We start from the raw sequence: 19,291 nt of genomic DNA, 5'->3' as shown, positions 1-19,291 counted from the left end.
ATGCTACCATTTCCATAAATAACATTTGCAATGCTAAATCCAGACAATGCAGGTTATGCAGTCTCATACTTTGTCTTTTCTACATACAGATCTTTTGGTCTACGTACTTGCTAGTTATCTAAATAAGGTAGGAGTGTCATTTCATTCAGCGGGCTATGATCTGAGTCTGCATGCTGTTTCAGAAGACTTTTCTTATTTCTATAAATGCTGTTCCAATATACAGTATATAGTAATAATTTTCCCAGGTGAAGCCATTGAGGCCAAACATGCAATAGTCATCAATGGAGTAGTTCAAAATGTTTCACCAGAACGAGCTAATTCTCTGAGCTAGACTCTACTGTATGTAGTATTGTCGTGTGTGTGTATGTTGGTTTCTGTATGTGTGCTTGTGCTTTTGGACATGTGTATGTATCATACAGTACTAAAATGTATATATATATGATGTATTTATATGTATGCGGAATTGTGTATATGCTTGGACAGTCCATTGTCAGGGGCTGAAGGTTCTTGTGGACTCGTAGTCCGACATGCACTTCGGTTTAATTCCTTTCGCGTTGTAGTAATCCACCACCTGATTGGGGACTTCAGCCAAGACACTCTTAGCCAGGGCGGCCGGGGACGCCTGCAAATACAGACGAAGCGAGACATGAGGAGACAGGTCACAAATAAACACACACATCATGAGCCATAATTCTAGAATGTTACAATTTACTGTTGAGCCTGATGTTGGCAGAGGTCTAGACCAGACTGATGTGATCAGACAAGCTCGTCTTAAGACCTCGCAAACATCCCTGCTTTTAAGTTTCGATTCTCTAGCGCAGGTCGGTATGTGTGCAACAAAAAGACACAACTGAAAAATACACGGCTCTGTTGACGCTATAAAAAAGTAACCGTGCTGCAGTTTCTGCTATGTGACAGTACTTCACCTGTGTTTCTTTCTGTTCTTTTTTTTTTTTTTTTTTTTGCTTTATAGATTTTACTTTGTAAAAACTTTTTTTGAAAAACTTTTAGAAAAAGTTCTGTGTTAAGTTGAGGTTCCAGGACACGGAGGAAACAAACAACCCAAAAAATAAAAGAAAGGGATGAATTAATACACAATTAAATTTAAATTCAATTAAATTATTGACTTACTTATTTTTAAATGTACATATTTGTGTATTTATTTAAGTTATGTAAATTATTTTTTTTTTTTATGCATACATTTATGTATTGTATCATTTACATGCTCGTTTAGATTTGGGGAGCCTTCAAAAAAATTCAGGTTAAAATGTATTTTCATTGCAGATGTGAAGAGTGCATTATGACGCATATTCTGTTAGTTCATATAAAACTGACATTTTACAGATATGAAACTAAACGACGGTCACCTAGGAGATGTGAAGATTACACTTTGATCAGTTTTAAAAGTTAATTAAATGTTTGATTCCATCAAAACATACGGTAAAAAAATAAAATGTACTGAAGAAAGAAAAATATTCCTCTTCCTCTGCGTATATGAGCACACACACACACACAATGACCAGTAACACCAGCCACTTGTCAGCATGCACGGACATGCGCCACGGCATTCACACACACACTTCCGAATCCTCAAAGTCAGAGACAGTGTCGTACTCCGTCTCACATAATTCTCAGAGACAATGCACCATCAAAGTGCACCCACCCCAACCTCTTCCTCCCTCCCTCCTCCTCCTCCTCTCATTTCCACCCTCCCTCCTGCTTTCTCTCCTCTGCTCCTATCTACCTGTTATCCCCCCACTCTGCCTGTCACCCGGCAGCTCCGTCCTGCTAATCCCTTCTGAAAAGAAACGACAGAGCAGAAAATCACCTCTCCACCTTTGTCACACACTCCCTCTCTCCCTTTTGTCTTTAGCTCTGGTCTCCTGTTGACACTCCACCACGACCAGTGGTCTGTCTCTCTCCCTCCACTCCACTCTCCGACGTCCTTCCACATTCATTCCCCACTTCTCCTCCCCGCCTGCCTCTCTGTCTCTTTACACTTTTAGTCATGCTGCATGTCTCTGCTCCTTCCTCCTTTCTCCTTCCTCCTCCTTACTCTCTAGATGAGAAGTAATTGGTTAATTTCCCAGCCTGTCACAGACCAAACTCACCATAACAAACCCAGCCAAACACATCCGGTCAAAGCCGAGCAAAATTAATGCCACCAGGGAGAGATATCCACGCACGCACAAACAAACAGACGCAGAGAGCAGAAAGCAGATGATGTGTTTTGACGAGCACACCAAGCGCATTACGCCCACACACTCGCCACCCCTCATAAACAGCAATTCTCTCCCACACACGCAAACAACCACACACACACACACAAATCATTCCCAAGTGTGAGTGCCAGAAATTGTAGTCACTCTCTATGTCGAATACTCAAATTGTTTCTTGCAAAGATAACTACATTCACTCACAAATAAAGCCACTCTCGACAGGGAACTTTTTAACGTCCTTGCCGGTCCACTTCAAAAGAAACAGAGAAGTTTTTCCATTTTGCAGCAAGATTTGACAAACAAATCCAATTAGAGAAGAAAATATTGAATTGCTTCATTTGCAGGTGAAAGAGGTGCTGATGCTGTTGTTGCTGTTTCTGCCACCTACTTGTGCTTGTGAGACACAAATCTCATTCATTCATTCATTCATTTTCTGTAGCCACTTGTCCTCTGGACAGTGGCGGGGGTGCTGGAGCCTATCCCAGCTGTCCAGAGGCGGGGTACACCCTGGACAGGTTGCCAGTCTATCGCAGGGCTAACACAGACAGACAGGCAACCATTCACACTCACACCTACGGTCAATTTAGAATCACCAGTTAACCTAACAAGCATGTCTTTGGACGGTGGGAGGAAGGTGGAGTACCCGGAGAGAACCCACGCAGCCACAGGGAGAACATGCAAACTCCACACAGAAAGGCCCCAGATGGAATCGAACCTTCTTGCTGTAAGGCATCAGTGCCACACAAATCTATTGAAATATATTAATATATGATGTCATTAAAATTAAATTTGAAATATTGATGGCTGATTTATTCATCATTCATTGCGCCACTTGCCCACTTCAGAACAAAAGCGCAGTAGCTGTGGTTTTTATGCTCGTCTTATGGGACCAGAGATAATTAAGGAAACAGCAAGCAGGTTTCTTTTGGCCCAGGGCCTGATCCAAATCCTTTAATACTGCGTATCTATTGAGACCTGTCCAATACTGGTAGACGTGGCAACTTGACACTGAAATAACGGGTGTCAGAGTATTAAATATGGGTCTTTATCTTTGCAGGCAGCTCTAATTTTGCACATGGACAAAAACAAACAATGCTGTGAATCATTTTCACAGTTTAGGCTGAAGACAGAGAACAAGAAAGATAAAGGGGTTTGTAAAAAACTGAATGTAGAATCAATAGAACGTCAGGTATTCGGTTCAAGTAAGTGACACTTAAATCGTACTTTCACTTTGTGACCTTAAAATGAAAATAAAAAATAAAAAAAACTCTGGCAACTGCTGTAATTATATTGACTGAGGACAGGCAGCAACACACCCAAGCAGAAAAAACAACAGCTAGTGCAAAAATCCCCTCCACCACGTACGTGCTTGAAATCCTTGAAGGGGACGAACTGCACGATGTCACGGAGGACAGGCTCGCCTTTGGGTGAACGGAGGATCCCATCGTCCCCATCCAGTATCTGCATGTCTGTGAAATCGGCGTTGCCCACGCCAACGATGATGACAGACATGGGCAGGTGGGAGGCGTGCACAATGGCCTCCCGAGTGTCGGCCATGTCGGTGATGACGCCGTCGGTCAGGATCAGCAGGATGAAGTATTCCTGGAGGGACAGGTAAATGAGGAAGCTGGAGTTGAGAAGGGGGGGACGGTTGAGTGTGGCATGGAGGAAGGAGGAATAAACGTTCTATGGAATTTAGGTTTTGAAAGTGGCTGCTTGTCAGGAGCTAATTTGAATAAAACTCATTCTAATCCACTAGAGAGCCACAGAGAAGCGGGAGGCATTAAGCAGAGAGGAATTCGGGCTCCAAAATTTATGACTGGAATTAAATTAATATCAATCACCCACTCCATTCTTTTCCATTTGTCTCTTTTCGCTCATCTTGTCCCATCTTTTACCTCCTCCGATGACTCACTTCTTGTCAAGTCAGTGCTACTTGTTTGTTCTCCTCTGCCAGTGCGAACAGCAACAGTCACAACAACAACTTCTTATATTTTAATCTTTTTTATTCTCCCCCTCACCATGGCCTCTTTGGTGTGCATCTCCTCCGAAGCAGAGGAGGCCACTTTCTGGATGATCGGGGCGATGTTGGTGGGCCCGTACAGCTGGATCTTAGGGAGGCAGTTCTGGTACGCCTCCACCACTCCTTGGATCCCTGAAACACACGTACATGCAGAATTCTTTAGCTGCTTGCTTGTTTGTCTCGTCGTCTACCTGTCTGTTTACTGCGCTCCGCTGACCTTGCAAAGTCACAGTTCTTGCACTTGCAAAACTATCTGCTAAAATGAATCAGGTTCCATGTATGTGATTGCGCTCCAAAGTGACTGGGCATTTTTCAAGGAGCACTCCCTTATAGTCCACACAAACACGACAGGATGCGCACACACAGCCACAGCAGCAATGGCAGCGATGTGGGGAGAAGAGCACAAGAAGCCCATTTCACACATACAGATTAGTGTTGTTTTTCTCTGTATCCTAGAGCCTGAAATATTTCCTGCAGCCTTGTGACAAATCTCCCAGCTGCATGTGTGTTTAGGTGCATGCTTCCTGTGTGTACTTTTTATGTGTGAGAGGAAGAAACAGAGGGAGGGAAAAGATACAGAGGGAGAAATATGGGACTGACAGCGAGGGAGAGATGAGAGGCAGAGCGGTGATACTGCGGGACTGTTTTGGTTCTGTGATGCATGGATGTGCATGGGAAAGTTTCTGTGAGTCAAGGCGTCTTTGCAAGCAAAGGGAAGAGTGTGTGTACGCTTGCAGCTCACCGGCACATTCGGGATTATCCTCGTCGAAGTTCACGGCAAAATCGTGCGAAACCTTCAGACAGGGCAGAAAACACGGGGCCTTTTACCGCCACAACAAACTAAACACTCAGCACAACGTGTTCGGTCCAATTTGCAGGCTGACAGATGCATTCTCCTTTCATGTTGATCAAAAGCAAGCTGTGCCTCCGAACGAGATCTAAAACTTAAACTAACCATGACTCCCCTCACTTGTGCAAGCACACATACACACATCCCACCTTGAAGTCAGGCGGTATCAGGGCTCCAAAACCAAACGCTGGGAACATTTTATCACTGGTGAAAGAGAGAGACATGTAATTAATTATAAAACGGGGAGAATGACACAGAGGACAAATAATGGACACAAGCTTTGAGATCTAGATTTTTTTTCAGAGGCCAGAGAAATCCCTTCATGCAGGATATAATCAAATATTCCTCAGAGGGAAACTCTAATGGGTGTTCGCTTGGATGTGTGCGTGTGTCAGCAGTAAGTGAATGATGATTGATGGAGCTGACTCTACCTGTCATAGTCCTGGCAGATCTCCCCGACAGCTACCAGCGCTTTGAGGTACTCGTTGGGCTGGTAGGGGTGGATGTAGTGTAGGGAGCAGCTGTTTCTGGGATCCCCATTGGATGCAGTGAAGTCTATCGCCACCTGGGACAGAGACACATACACACTCACACAGCATGAGTTGGCACAAACAGGCAACGGCACATAAATATTGAGGAGATTAGACTGTATGTGATGGTACATACTGTGAACTGAATCTGGCAGCCTCCCATGATGTAATCCAGGAAGGAATACATTTTGATGATCTGTCAGGAGGAATAATTTAAATTTAGGTTTTAAGTCATGTGTTTGCATTGGATGTAAAGATATATTGTCTTTATTGTCCCAAGGGAATGTGTTTCTGCAAGCAGTGCATGCTTGTTTCCCACATGAAACACAAACATACAACACATACAATGAACATATGCATACGTTCTTACATACAGCACCACATTTACCCGTTCATGTTCACCAGAATATTCCTTTTAGTGTGCATGGCAGAAAGGATGAGAATCCTTCAAAAGTAGACAATGCTTGAAATTACAGCTAAAATACTCAGACGATTAAATCATTTGTGAAGAATTCTCAAAAAAAAAAGTTTATGGTTTACAAAATATGAGGATTTGAGTCTGTTCTTGTCTCTCTGCTTTGTATCATAGCATATTTAATATTTCTTTATTATCTAGGACTGTTGTTGGGGCAAACGTAACGACTAAATATCCACCTTAACCTTGGTTAAAGGTATGTCTTGGAATTTTTTGCAACTATCTGACATTTCAGTGGTTAAGGAATTAATCAGTAAAACGATTAAATGACCGATAAATAATATTGAAAATAAGAGCGCAGGCAGAAGGAGCCACCTCTAGTATCTTCAGTAAATCTAGAGGCGTTCCCCAGGGATTGTTGCTGGAACCACTCTTATTCATTTTGTATATTAACAGCCTCTAAAAAAAACGCTTCTAAAGCAAACTTCCACTTCTACGCAGATGATACTGTGATCTACTTCACTGAGTCCACACTGACCCAGGCTCTATGTCAGCCACAGTCATTTTTAAAACTGAACGATGTACCTTGTGTGATTTACACACACAGCCTTCTGTCCATCGCCACTTTACAATGCTCTGAGATTGAGTCCATATGTCAACATTACTACTACATAGCAATCGAAATTGAAGAGTCTCCTTCGTTTATCCCTCACATTTTCACACATTCAACAACACTGTGTGTGTGTGTGTGTGTGTGTATATATATATATATATATATGTCAAGAATAATATATATACACTGCAGAAAGTATACAAACAAGATATTGTTACGTACCTTACAGTGGTTGAGAATAACAACACCAGAGTTTCTGTAATTCTTCTTCTTCATTTGATATTTAGGGTTGATGCACTCCCATTGGATCTGGGAAAACACAGTTATGTCAATAGTGGTATGAAAGGAGTAGAGAATGAATTGCATGCATGTAAATATAGTGTATATACACAGCACATAAAGATGCAAGAATACTAGAAAATGCCTCCACACTGGCCCCGAAGCACAGGAAATAAAAAAGGAAATAGTTCGAACTGACAAAGATGCAAATGGGATCTGCACTTGCAAAATAAATGAATGGATCATTGAGTGCGTAAACATTATTCATTTATTCTTTGAATGTGTGCATGTCCAGGCGTTTAAGGATACATTTTCTTACCTGTTTGCCCTCCTGCTCTGCCCTCAACTCCTTAAACGTGGTCTGAAACTCCCCAATAAAGTCATGTTTTCCATTGGAGTCCCAGTCCCAAACTGTGCACTGTAGCAGACACAAACACACACATTCATACACCTGGAGCACAGCTGCATCTCAGTTACCTAAACACGCATACACACACACACATGCACTCCCAGGCATGCAGGGAAATGCCATGCTGAATGATTGATAAGGCGGTGTTAGTGGGGGGGCAATGGAGCGGTGAAATATTAATCCGAGGATGCTGAGAGGGACGCATTTTAAGAGACAGCTTTATGTGTGTGCGTGTAATAGTTTGTTTCTCTCAAAAGAGCTACTGGACAAGATAAATGGCCTCAATCAGGCGAGGGTCAGTGGGCCAAGGCTTAGCGCATGACAAAAAAACATTGAAAGGTGACAAAATACGCCAGAATCTATAGGTTGTCCCACTGACTGCAATAAATAATATTCAATAAAGCTTATAGTAGAGACATATGCTAAGACAGACACAGTAAAATCATGTTTTTATATATATATATATATATATATATATATATATATAAAGGCTATGATTGGGTAATTTAACTAGAGAGATTGTTGACCTTAATGTCTAAGGTGACCCTGTAACTAGCGATCAGAACCAATGCAACAAGGCTTGATTAAAAACAATGACTAGCTGTAATCCCCTTATTTCCTTCCTCCCACTTAAGCTGTTGAGAGTCTGCACCTGAATTGTGTGTGTACCATTTTTGTCCGTGTATGTGCGTGTGTGTGTGTGTGTTTGAGTCTCTGACAGTAATATCTGTGTGTGAGGGAGTGAGCGCTTGCTTTTGTAGCCTTGCTTCCACTTCAAGTTGCTGAGAGCTGTGCTGGAGAGTAATGAAAAAATGAAGAACCTCTGTTCCATTCACTGAATACTAACTGACGAGGGGAGAGAGAGAGAGAGAGAAACCAATGGAAGGATAGAGAGAAAAGTAGACAGGTGTAGAAATGAGTGAGAAGAAGTACAAAGGAGGAGACGGAGAGACACTGCAGTGGAGGGTTATGCATTTATGCATTGGTCAGTTAAGGTCCTGGTGAAAAGAAAGCACTGGTCTGAATAGAAATCTTTGCCCTGCCATTTCTCACTATAGCTGTGACGCTTCAAACAGGTAGCCCTGGAAACCACAGCCGATGGCGTGCGCGTACGTGTGCGAGTGTGCGAGCCCTTTCTCCTGCTGTCAGGAACCACGCAGAGTTAAGATGCCTCTGAATATTTAATGAACAAGCTCATGTTTATTCATAGGAAGAATATCTGTTCGCAGCTGATGTGCGGCCGCCACTTTAGCGTGCGCACACACCCCCATCTATTCTGGCGAGTAAAGGTGAGAGTTTAAAATGACCACCGAGCTCTTTCACACCCGTCAGGCTCTTTAAATAACACAATGACATCGAGGAACACGCGACCTGAACTCGACTCGTGGCTCTGAATAGAAAATGAAAAACATTTTGGATAGAATGCACTTTGCTTTAAAAAAAAAAGATGTTTTGTATGTGGTGATAACAAAAAGTCAAACATCTTGGGAAAAAAAAAAGATCTGCAGGCACTCAGGTGCTTTCTAGCCTTGGTGCCCTGGGGGGGACTTAAATAATAAAGTGAGCTGTGGCCAAGGTTTAGCCACTGTAAGATTGTTCAAGATTGTGTTTTGTGTTTGGGGTTAAACAAAAAAATAAAAAACTGTTGTCAGGACTACTGAAGCAGTTACGATCGCAGACTCACCTTTAGCTCCCTATCATGATCTCCACTGCACAGTGTGTTCAGGGAAACTTTGAAGGATTTCCAAACTGGGCTCAGGTTGTTCATGACCGTCTGTGCACATTTGATACGCACAAATATCAGGTTAATTGTTAATCACAGATCTGGTCAAAAGCACTCGTAGAGAGGTGAAGTGTGGCCTTATTACCAGATAAAAGAAAAATGTAGGGACATCAATGGCCAGAGGCAAATCATTCCTTGATTGTGGTATCATTACACGTCATGTTTGTCGCTTCAAAAGTCAATGTTGCAAGTAAAGAAAGCTGCAGTTGTAGAGCCACCAAAGACTAAGACAGATAGATTCAGATAGTAACTGGTACTTTACTTTCTCTACAAAATTATCTTTAAAATGGATGTGTAATTCATTGAAGAATTGTTTTTAAAATGTATTTGTCTGTTGCCATTGACTCCCATACATATTTTTTTGGGGGGGATATAGCGTCCACCAGAAGGAGTAGCACTTCGCCTCTCTGTATGCGCTGTATGCTTGCATGTAATTACCTCAGTTCTGTGAACGAGTGACTCGGTCCCATCCTCATTTGTTCGAAAAATCTCCAGGAAAGGGTCTGACTTGCTGAAGAAATCCTAGGGAGAGACAACACGCGTGTAAGGCGTACCCTCAGAACCGCCTTCATAATTCATTCACACATAAACAGACTTTTTTCCTCTGTTCCTTCCTTGATTCTTCCACCCATCCCCTTTTTTTTGTCCTCTCCAATTTATCCATCGCTCCCCTGCTTTCTTCCATCTTTCCCCCGGGGCACAACTGTTTGGATTAGTCATCCGTGGCCATGCGTGTGTGTGCGCATGCAGAGGCTGAAAATTAATATAGTTATCTGTGTGTGTGTGTGTGGTGGGGTTGTTGAGATAAAAGGGGGTTATTGGGGAAGGGGGAGGGGGGTGCACACCTATCTCAGCAGGCCTCCTCTAATGCTAGACCGTACTTCTGTGTGTTGTGTGAGTTGCTTCATCATCAAATCCCACAGGCCTACCCACACACTTCACCATGCACACACACACACTCACATATCTTTGATACCACTTCCTCACAAATTTAAAGAGAAGCCTTGAAATGTTTTATTATTAAAGTGCACATTGAATAGCACAAACCTTGTCGTCAAGCTTACGAGCACTGAATGAGAGTTCAACGTAGTCATCATTACCCGACAACTCCTCTGCTGTCACCTATACGGGGGAGATATTGGGAAATAGAGAGAGAGAGAGAGAGAGAGAGAGACAAATAGTAGAAGGAGGTGAGAGAAAATGAGATGGAAATGAGGAACAGAACAGATTGAATGAGCAACATCATCAAATTAATTATCTTCAGAGCGTCTGAGTGCAAGCGGTATTGTGTTTGTGATAAGAGGCTGATGTTCAGAGAGCAGTGTCATACCATTATGGAAGACTTCCCAGCAGTGTTTCCCTGTTTGAGCAGCGCTTTGGTCAGTTTCCTCTGCGAGACGATCTGAAACAAACAGGAACAGGGCTCACACCTTATGTTTTCCGTTTAAAAGGTCAGCGTAGCCGGTTTGCGTCTCCCTGTCACGTCTCCTCAACGTTAGCACACAATTACCTACTGTACTTGCACGTCCAGCGGACGCACAGCAGCATGTTGGAGTCACCTTTCTCGCTAACTGTCAAATGAAATTTTCGCCAGCTTGTCATCCTTGTTTTGATGCGCCAACACCTGAGAAAATCGGGGCTCGTCTTCACCTACAACCATTTTGTTGAAGGCTGCTGAGGTCACTGAGGTGCTTTGGGAAATCACGCAGACTAAGACGAATAAGGCAATGAGCGAAACAATCATCTATGAGCTGGAAAACTGCAGAGTGGGGTGTTGATTCTCAGTGGGATCGGTAGCACTAGCAGTACTTTCAGATTGTGTTGTTTTTCAGAGATTAAAGGTGATACACACGGGTTTTGCGTTTGGGACTGCTAACAGGAATTACAGTACACACCTACCATTTTTGTGTGAAGGAGATTTTATGAGTGAAAGCTTACATATAATCAGATATTTTTTTGTACGTTCACGTTCGATATAAAAATTTGTTTGTGAATATTTAAACTTAATTGCAAGTAGCACAAAGGTGGAGTAAATAACACTGACCATCTTGTGACAATACAATGTTCTGCTGGGAAACCTTCTGACCTGGCATTCGTGTGGATGTTACTTAGACATGTACCACCCAGACCAGACCAGACCAGGCACCCCCACCCCATAGAAATGACACTCCAACTCAAAAAACATGAAAAACAGCACAAGGTGTTGACCTGGCATCCAAATTCCACAGATCCCAAACTGATCAAGTATCTCTGGGATGCAGTGGAACAAGCCTGATCCACAGAGCCCCCTCCCCTCAACCCATAGGACCCAAAGGCCCCCACTAACAACATTCTGTTTCCAGACACCACAGGACACCCTCAGAAGGCCCATGCCAGAACTGTTTTGGAGGCACAAGGGAGACCTACACAATATTAGACAAGGGGTCATAATGTTATGCCTGATCAGTGTACAATGACAATGGCAACAGAAGATGTGGAATAACATTACCATTCATTTCGTGTTGTGTTCGTGCTCACTGGGGAAATGAATGTCACATTTGTCTTTGAGAACTCCTAATGCCACAAATGATCGTACAAAGCTCCCAGAGGGTCTTAGCACAAAACTTTCACTTAGAGGATTTCAGATCAGTCATTGTAATGACCATACACAGCTTTAGCACTTTTGTATTACGCTTAAAGAAACCCATAGCATCCAACATATTATTGCTCACATGCAGACAAAATGCTGGCAGCGTCCCATTTCAGTAAACCTCCCTCTCCTTCTGAATCTTCCTCTTTCGTCTCAGTGTTAGACCAGCTACAGTAAATCCACCAGCTTTATGTAGCTGATAGCCTCTCAGTGAGAGGTGAAAGTAAACACTCCTCTGCTCAGCAGACCGGACCCTAAAGCTATACGGGACGCTGTCTTTGCTCCCTTTTTCCTTCCATTCAATATGGCATTGGATGCTATGTTCCCTCAAATCGACTTACTCTCCTTGTTAATGAGCACTGCTGCAATAACACTTTTCTTTTTAAATGCTCTTGGATATCAAGTATGTCAATAAAGCAAATCTTTAGATATTGATTACAGCTATGTCATTAAGAGTGGCAACAACCCATTAGCAGTAGAGTCATTCTAACCCACAGCAGTGTCGACTAGCCCTCTGTTCTGTGTGCACGCTGAAAAATTTTGTTTGTAGTCAGCCCTGGCTCTTCAAATGGGAAAACAAACCTTAAGGGGATCGAAGCAATCAACACAGCACTAACCACATCAACATTTGTGTTCATCACTGACTGTATATATGGATGGACAAAGCCCTCCATGATGTCGCCCATAGGTTTCCTGAAGAGTGGTTCAGAAGCTCAATGTGGTTGGCCACCCATGGCAATGCTTGACTCCTCCCAACTCCAAGATATTTTAAAAAGAGGTGGAGCTGAGCCTCCCAGCTGTTGCCAAGGCGCACAGAAAATTACCTGTGTAGAAACCCACCTGTCACTCATGCCAGCCAAGCACCCTTAATTATACATAACCTTAACCTTGACACAATTTAAACCGATGAGTTATATAAAACTTTACTCAGTGCTCCGTTATTGGGAGTTTGGAAATTAGCTTCAGAGAGCAAAACTGATTTTTGTACCAGGATGTAATCATATTTATTTCTACTGTAAAGTTGTGCAGTTGGATGAGGTGATTGACTCGCTTTTGGAGCCAGCCTCAAGTGGCCATTTCAGGAATTGCAATTTGTGACGCTTAATTTTTCAGTTTTTTTGTTGGGGCTCGTGCACAGGAGGAAGGCAAGGGAAGGGGAGACGGTGGAAAGGAGGGAAATTTGTAAAATGAAAAGAAAAATAGTGAGAAGAAGAAGGGTAAATCTGGCTAACATGCCCAACACCTAGAAGGAAGGAAGGTCGGAAAGGGGAAAAGGTCACGGCATACATTTAGACTGAAAAACGTTTGTAACTGTGGGGAGGTTAAAAGGCCTGTCAACGACACAGAAACAAGATACCCTACCGTTGCTCATTTTTGCTGTCTGATCCCGGCAGTTCACCCCTGAATTTGGGCAGCTGAGCTTTTGACAAGGCGCTGATGGGAGGGGTTGGGTTTGTTTGGCTATTTAGTTCAAATATCAGCTGTGTTTTTCAGGAATGGCTGGCTTTTAAGTGAGAATCAAGGCCATTAAGTTTATCATATGCACATATAAATGCTTTGAACAGCCTCGGGGCTTTCTGCAAGTGAGGGCAGCAGAAGGACGTAGAAAGCCCAGAGTAAATGCAAATGGCGACAGTAGCTGACCTCAAAGTGAATAGATCACATTGGGATTCAGTCCGTGGATAAAGGTGGCTTCTCACTCTGATTAAAGTTTATATTGCTCAGTACATGCGATTAACGATCCGACATGATCAGTGAACGTATGCCGCCCGTCTGTAATACTCAAAGCACGCACAGTGCATTCAAGCATATGCAACTCTGAAACAGACTTGCATGCTCTACACTGGTAAACAAGACACATACTGTATGTGATAGGCAGGTTAAATGCAGTTCGCTGGTGCACTCACAGATGCACATAACTGCTCTCCTTTTGTGCAGTCACCTGTGAAAGTATGCTCGCATCATACGCACTTCTGGTTCTTATGGTAAACTCACTTACGCGTAATGTGCACCATATATGAACTTCTCTCACATGCACCACTTAGTAACTCATGCAGTCGGCCACGTAACATGACTTATAAGACAGGGGAGTGTTTATGCTTCATCTATACAGTAAAAGTGTGTGGTTATAGTAAATGTGCAGAAAAAGAAATGTTGTTCTTTGCTATTTCATCTATTCGCTTTTGTTCTTACCACAATTAAGCCAGTTAGAGGACACACTGACCTGTCCTAAGGTGCACTCCATGGCTCCCAGGAAGTCAGCATCACGGAGGCCATTGTTGCCAGAGCTGATGTCGTGAAGCTCAAAGCGGAGCCTCTGGACCTCCTCGAAGTAGTAGTCCACCAAGAAGATCTTGGAGAAGACTGGGCCGCTGCTGCTGCGGATCACCTCTGTACGGTCCACCTGCAAAGACGCACAGAGAGCCAGGTGAGGCCGCGCAGACAGGGGTTATTATGAATGGTTTATATTAGTTTTATTATAGAACCTACTCCAACCCACAGAACTGTTTGGGTTGGGTTGAGGGTGATGTGATGATTGCAGACTAGATAAACAGAAAAGCAAGTAAAACTGAAAAAAGACAACAACAACAAAAAAATAATAACTTTTTCACTTTCTATTTTTTAAAATAGATTTGTGCATTCAGACATTCAGTTTTATATTTTTTAAAACGATTTCAGTCCAAGAAAAGAGCTGGTGAAAACAATAGAATTCACTTTATCGTTTAATAATCTATAGAATTACTATTTTGTACATATTAAAAAAGGTGCGAGTTTATTTATTTATGCATTTATACAGAAAAAATATAAATATAAAATAATAATCAATTTATATGTTTGCACTAGTTTATTTAAATAAATATTAATTTATTCATTTGTGTGTATCAATCATCAGATACCGCAAAAGAAAACCAAAATTTTCTAAAAGTTGTATGAAATAAAAACACATAACAATAAAAATGTAGAGTTTAATGAGACTGTGCTATATTATTATTGGCAGCCTCACTTTAAATTGAGTTTTTATATGATCTTTGCAAAGTGGCTTAAGTATGAAAATCTCTGCTCTGCATTGATTGCGAACCTCAGCCCATTTTTCAGCTCTGCAGCAATTACTACAAATAGCCGTTAGCACATTGTTTACACTTATCAACTTGAGAAGTGCGAATATTGATTTTTCTTGAAGCCTCAAAATCCCGCACGTTGTTTGACTACACACAGAGACTCGACTGTAGCTGTAGCATTGATCTCGCGTTTTCTTCTCTCTAACTGCCTGACACAGAAAGGATTAAAACGCCGAGTAAAAGTCCGCGGCCCGTGGCCGCCGACTAAACCTACATCCAACACCAGCAGCCATGACTGGGTCCCTTTTATTGTCCCTTTTCACACTTTGGCACAAACGCGCACGCGCTCAGAGAGGAGCGAGTGCACCAGACTCGACAAACACGCACATTTTGGCCTTTTTTTTTGACACTTTCCTCAATAGGCTGGCAACTCATTAGAGCAAAAAGGCTCATGAACACATAAACACACACTCAGCAGGACTCTTGAACACTCTCTCTCTCAACAATTATCCAATTAACAGACTTTGAATCTGATAGGCAGTGATAACATTTGTCCATTTCCACACTCAAGCAGTGTAACGCACACACAAAAATATCTCTCTCTCACACACACACGCACACTAGTATGCTGTACAAAGTGGCTCTTTGTGGAGTCTCCGAAGAGAGAGTAATGCTGCACTATGTTCTGAGCACTTGATCTTGATCCCTTGTGGAAACAGAATATGAGTGGTGGTGTAGCTTGCGTCGATGAGTGATACGTGTGAATATTCGTTTGCGCGTGTGCTGAGTGGGTCACTATAGCACTGGATGTGTGAGGAACTGTTTGGAAGGGCCAAAGCGAAACAAAAATTGAAGAAAAACTTCAGAGGGCACATGCTGCTGCTACCGACGAGGCTTCGGTGGAGGTAGAATGCTTTGCAGAGCGGGAGAATCCATCTGAAAGCCCCCAAAGAGCAGCTAGGTGGTAATACGAGGGGAAGTGGAACACTTAAAAGCATAATGCAACACCAGTTATCCATTTCCATGCCCTCAACAATTTATTCTAGGAAGAAATTGTTTCATACTTGAGATGTTTTTCATGTATGGCGCCCACAGTTCCAGGAAAACGGACTTCGAAACTCTTAGGTGTCGACAGCTTGTCTAGGAAAGCTGAGAGCACCTTCTCCATATCGAAGTGACAAATGCATTTGGATAGATAAATACAATATATACTAAAGTCAGGATTTCTCTTGAACTTCATTACTATGCTAGCATCCATAATTTATAAGAACCAACGAATGTTAGCGGCCCAGTCACAGCTCTGCGTGACAGCGCAGGCCCTTGATTACACGCAATCATTTAGTAAAACATAAATTCAGTGACATGCTTAGATTATTCCAAGTGTTGCTGCTGCACATAAGTTCACAAAGTTCTATTACAAAAACGGTTTGTAATAGAACCTGAGGAAACGTTTTACAGCATGTTTCAAGTCTGACTGGCACAGGTCAAGGACGTAAGGTGTGGAGCGCGAAAGTAATGCGGATAAGTACAATAAAGGAATCTCGAAGGCATTTCTTTTCATTGAAACTGACAATGAAGACTGGATCAGCCTTGTAGAAGGAGCAACACAACTTACAGAAATCCAACAGAAAGCAAACTAAGACCCAGTGTGTATAACGTAATAAAAAGCAGATTCAGTTTTTCACTGCCAATCATTTCCTGAGGAATGTTTATAGCCTCTGGGACTCCTATTACAAAAAAATTCTAATTCATAATAGAGACCATATAAAGTATACTGACTGCACCCACGTCCATGCAGACTCACACACACCTGCAGCTCTGACCGTTCTACCTTCATTTTCTGCTCATGAAACAGTCACCCTGAAGATGAAATGCGCTTATTCCCGAGACAGCACCTCTCGCCCCTTTGTCACCCCAACCCCGGTTACTGTACCTCGAACCACTGGCCGTGCGACTGCATCTTCAGCACCACGCACGGGTCGGGTTTGGAGAGGGCGTCGCGATCCGAGATCCCCCGGCAGGCCACTCTCAGCTCCACTTTGGTCAGGCATGGAGAGCTGATGAAGCCCAGCGTGGCCTCTGCAGACTCATAGATGTTACTCATGCTGTCACACAATCACACACTGAAAAGAGAGAAGAAAAGATAGGGTTCATTAGATAGACAGATAGACAGATAGATAGATAGATAGATAGATAGATAGATAGATAGATAGATAGATACTGAGCCCATGTGTTGCCATCCATTTGAACTGTAGTTTTTCTTGACATTAGCAGATGCAGTGGCCCTGACTAAGCAGTCAGCGCTCAAAGTGTTCAAGGTCAGGAATCTGAAGCCACTAAATATCAGACGAGGTCTCCAGATGCACATAAATACACATGCATTATGCAGTATAAACACCGACACGCACAACTGTGCATCACACGCGCCGATGCATGCACCCATTTGGACGTATGCGTGCAGATTAACACCAAACAAGCACATAAAAACCGACATATGTACATGCGCGCGCACACACTCACACACACACTCACACAGACAAATACACAGTGAACTCTGCTGAGTAACGAGAACATATTCTCCTCAGGTTTCCACAGACTGTATAATGTTCACGGTCCCTAAATAGAATATTGTCAAGCATCTAATCACTGCGACAAAGACGTTTTCCCACTGATAATGTGGAATTGTTAACCCTTAATCACGTTTTGCAGCAAAGCTTTTGGCAGGAATACAACACATTATCAGAGCAGAGCCTAATACCGCCGCTGCCGTTTTATTTATTGGAGGTGAGAGTTCTTGTAGTGCAACATCCACAAAGATATGTAGGCAATTCCACCAGGTGATAAACTATATAGCGTGTTAAGGAAAGCAGTTCACAGGAGCGTTCGCAAATAAAAAAGTCAATATCACATACACATGAGAGTGATGTTTAATGGATAACTGCACATCCACCAACCACCCACTCAGGCAGGTTCAATTATTTTTGTTTAATAAGGCCTCTCCTCAGGACCGTGTGGGCGGGTACAGACTCGACTTGACACTTTTCTTCAGTCTGGTTTGATGCACCTGTCTGAGTGTTTACGCCTTTATAGTTTTTAAAACTTCACAGACTCTTGTGAGCGCACATGATTCTCAATATGTCTTCACCAGTTCACAGAAAGGAAAGCGTGGGCGTGTGCAGGGACTTTTCAGGAATGATTCAACGCAACAGGAAACGATTGCTGTCTTGTCTACGGTCGGGCGAGGAAATCAGTTCAACCCTCACTTTTTTTGCCGCTAGTATAAAGCCACAGTTAGGAGCAGTTAAGCTCGTCTAGGTTAGGGGTAAAGACTGGAATCAGAGAGAAACACCTAGCCTTGGCTGTCCGAAGGTAACAGCTGGCTTAGAAGGAATTCTGAAGCTCAGAAACGAACGCTTCATCTCAAGTTTGTTGAATCCATAGAAAATCTAAGTGTAAAAAAAGTGTAATAAGTCTGCTTTGTATGTGTCAGTAGGATTTTTATTTATTTTTTTAATATTCTGGATTAACTGTCTTTTCACTACAGCTTCAGTTACAACGGTGGTATCAACCTTCCAGGCAAGAAGACTGTTTCCCAACATGCTGAACTGTGTCTTTAAAGTAAAAAATAGTACACTTAATAATGCAGTTGCAGCCACATGAACTCTTTATTCAAAGCGTTTAATAGCTAATGCTGGTTATAAAGCTGACGCGTCCTTAAACAAAACTCTAAAATTAATACTACCGCGTTGGAAACACTGCATCACATGCATAATTAATGTCAAAAATGTATGGATAATATTCTCCAGCTGATAATGAAGCCCTGGCTACTGCACTTAAAGCGCTGGGCTAAGCCCCTGGGTCGCCTGAGGTCTAGTTAGTCTAGAAGGATAACCACAGTTCTGAAGATGGTACAGTACATTCATGCTGTGGTCTATAGCAAGCATCGTCCTTAGGGAGCGAAGCTCTTGGAATTGGGTCTGACTCTGACCTGAATGTTTCTCTCTCCCTCTCTCTCTCTCTATTTTTCTGTGTCTTCCATAATTCATATTCCATGTGTGTGTTGGTGATTATTTTTAGCTAAGCCCGGTGAATGGGCTGCGTACAGACAAACAGACGTGGACAGAGCCTCTCGGCAGGTGTGTGACATACAACAGACCCGTGTGTGGGTGGCGTGTAGTTAGCTGCGTTTCCGCTGGTGGCCTCTGCGTATGGCGGTGGTACGTTTCTGCAAGTGTGTGTGTGTGTATGCACAAGCGTGTTTGTGTGTGTGTGTGTGTGTGCCAGAAGCAGCAGATGCCTGTCTGTTCCAGTTGACAGCATCTGACACTGATAGTGACGGGGGATGTGGAAGAGTTCTGGCTACTGTGTAAGAGCTGTGTGAAAGAACCTGTTTTTTTTTTTTTTGTTTTTTTTTTACAGTACAGCAAAGCATCAGCTGTCTCATGTGCTGGCAGAGGTGACGATTTCCATATCACACTTCGT

At 42.7% G+C, this 19,291-nt stretch overlaps 1 protein-coding gene across 1 annotated transcript; it reads right to left on the bottom strand.

The window, feature by feature from the left end:
• Window positions 1-471: 471 nt before the first annotated feature.
• cpne4b (copine IVb) lies at window positions 472-16,913 on the bottom strand (the record flags this gene model as incomplete). Its single annotated transcript, XM_084562800.1, has 15 exons — window positions 472-622; window positions 3,585-3,821; window positions 4,241-4,374; window positions 4,985-5,036; window positions 5,242-5,296; window positions 5,524-5,657; window positions 5,759-5,818; window positions 6,873-6,959; window positions 7,249-7,347; window positions 9,023-9,112; window positions 9,560-9,643; window positions 10,169-10,243; window positions 10,452-10,523; window positions 13,975-14,154; window positions 16,743-16,913. 15 exons carry the CDS (start codon window positions 16,911-16,913, stop codon window positions 491-493), a joined length of 1,662 nt encoding a protein of 553 aa, XP_084418926.1. The 3' UTR covers window positions 472-490.
• Between the last annotated feature and the right edge of the window lie 2,378 nt (window positions 16,914-19,291).

The sequence above is a fragment of the Chelon labrosus genome, assembly GCF_963514085.1.
Source record: "Chelon labrosus genome assembly, chromosome: 16".
Classification (NCBI taxonomy): Eukaryota; Metazoa; Chordata; class Actinopteri; order Mugiliformes; family Mugilidae; genus Chelon; species Chelon labrosus.
The sequence above is the reverse complement of the archived record's forward strand: the minus strand, read 5'-3'. Positions and strand labels throughout refer to the sequence as shown.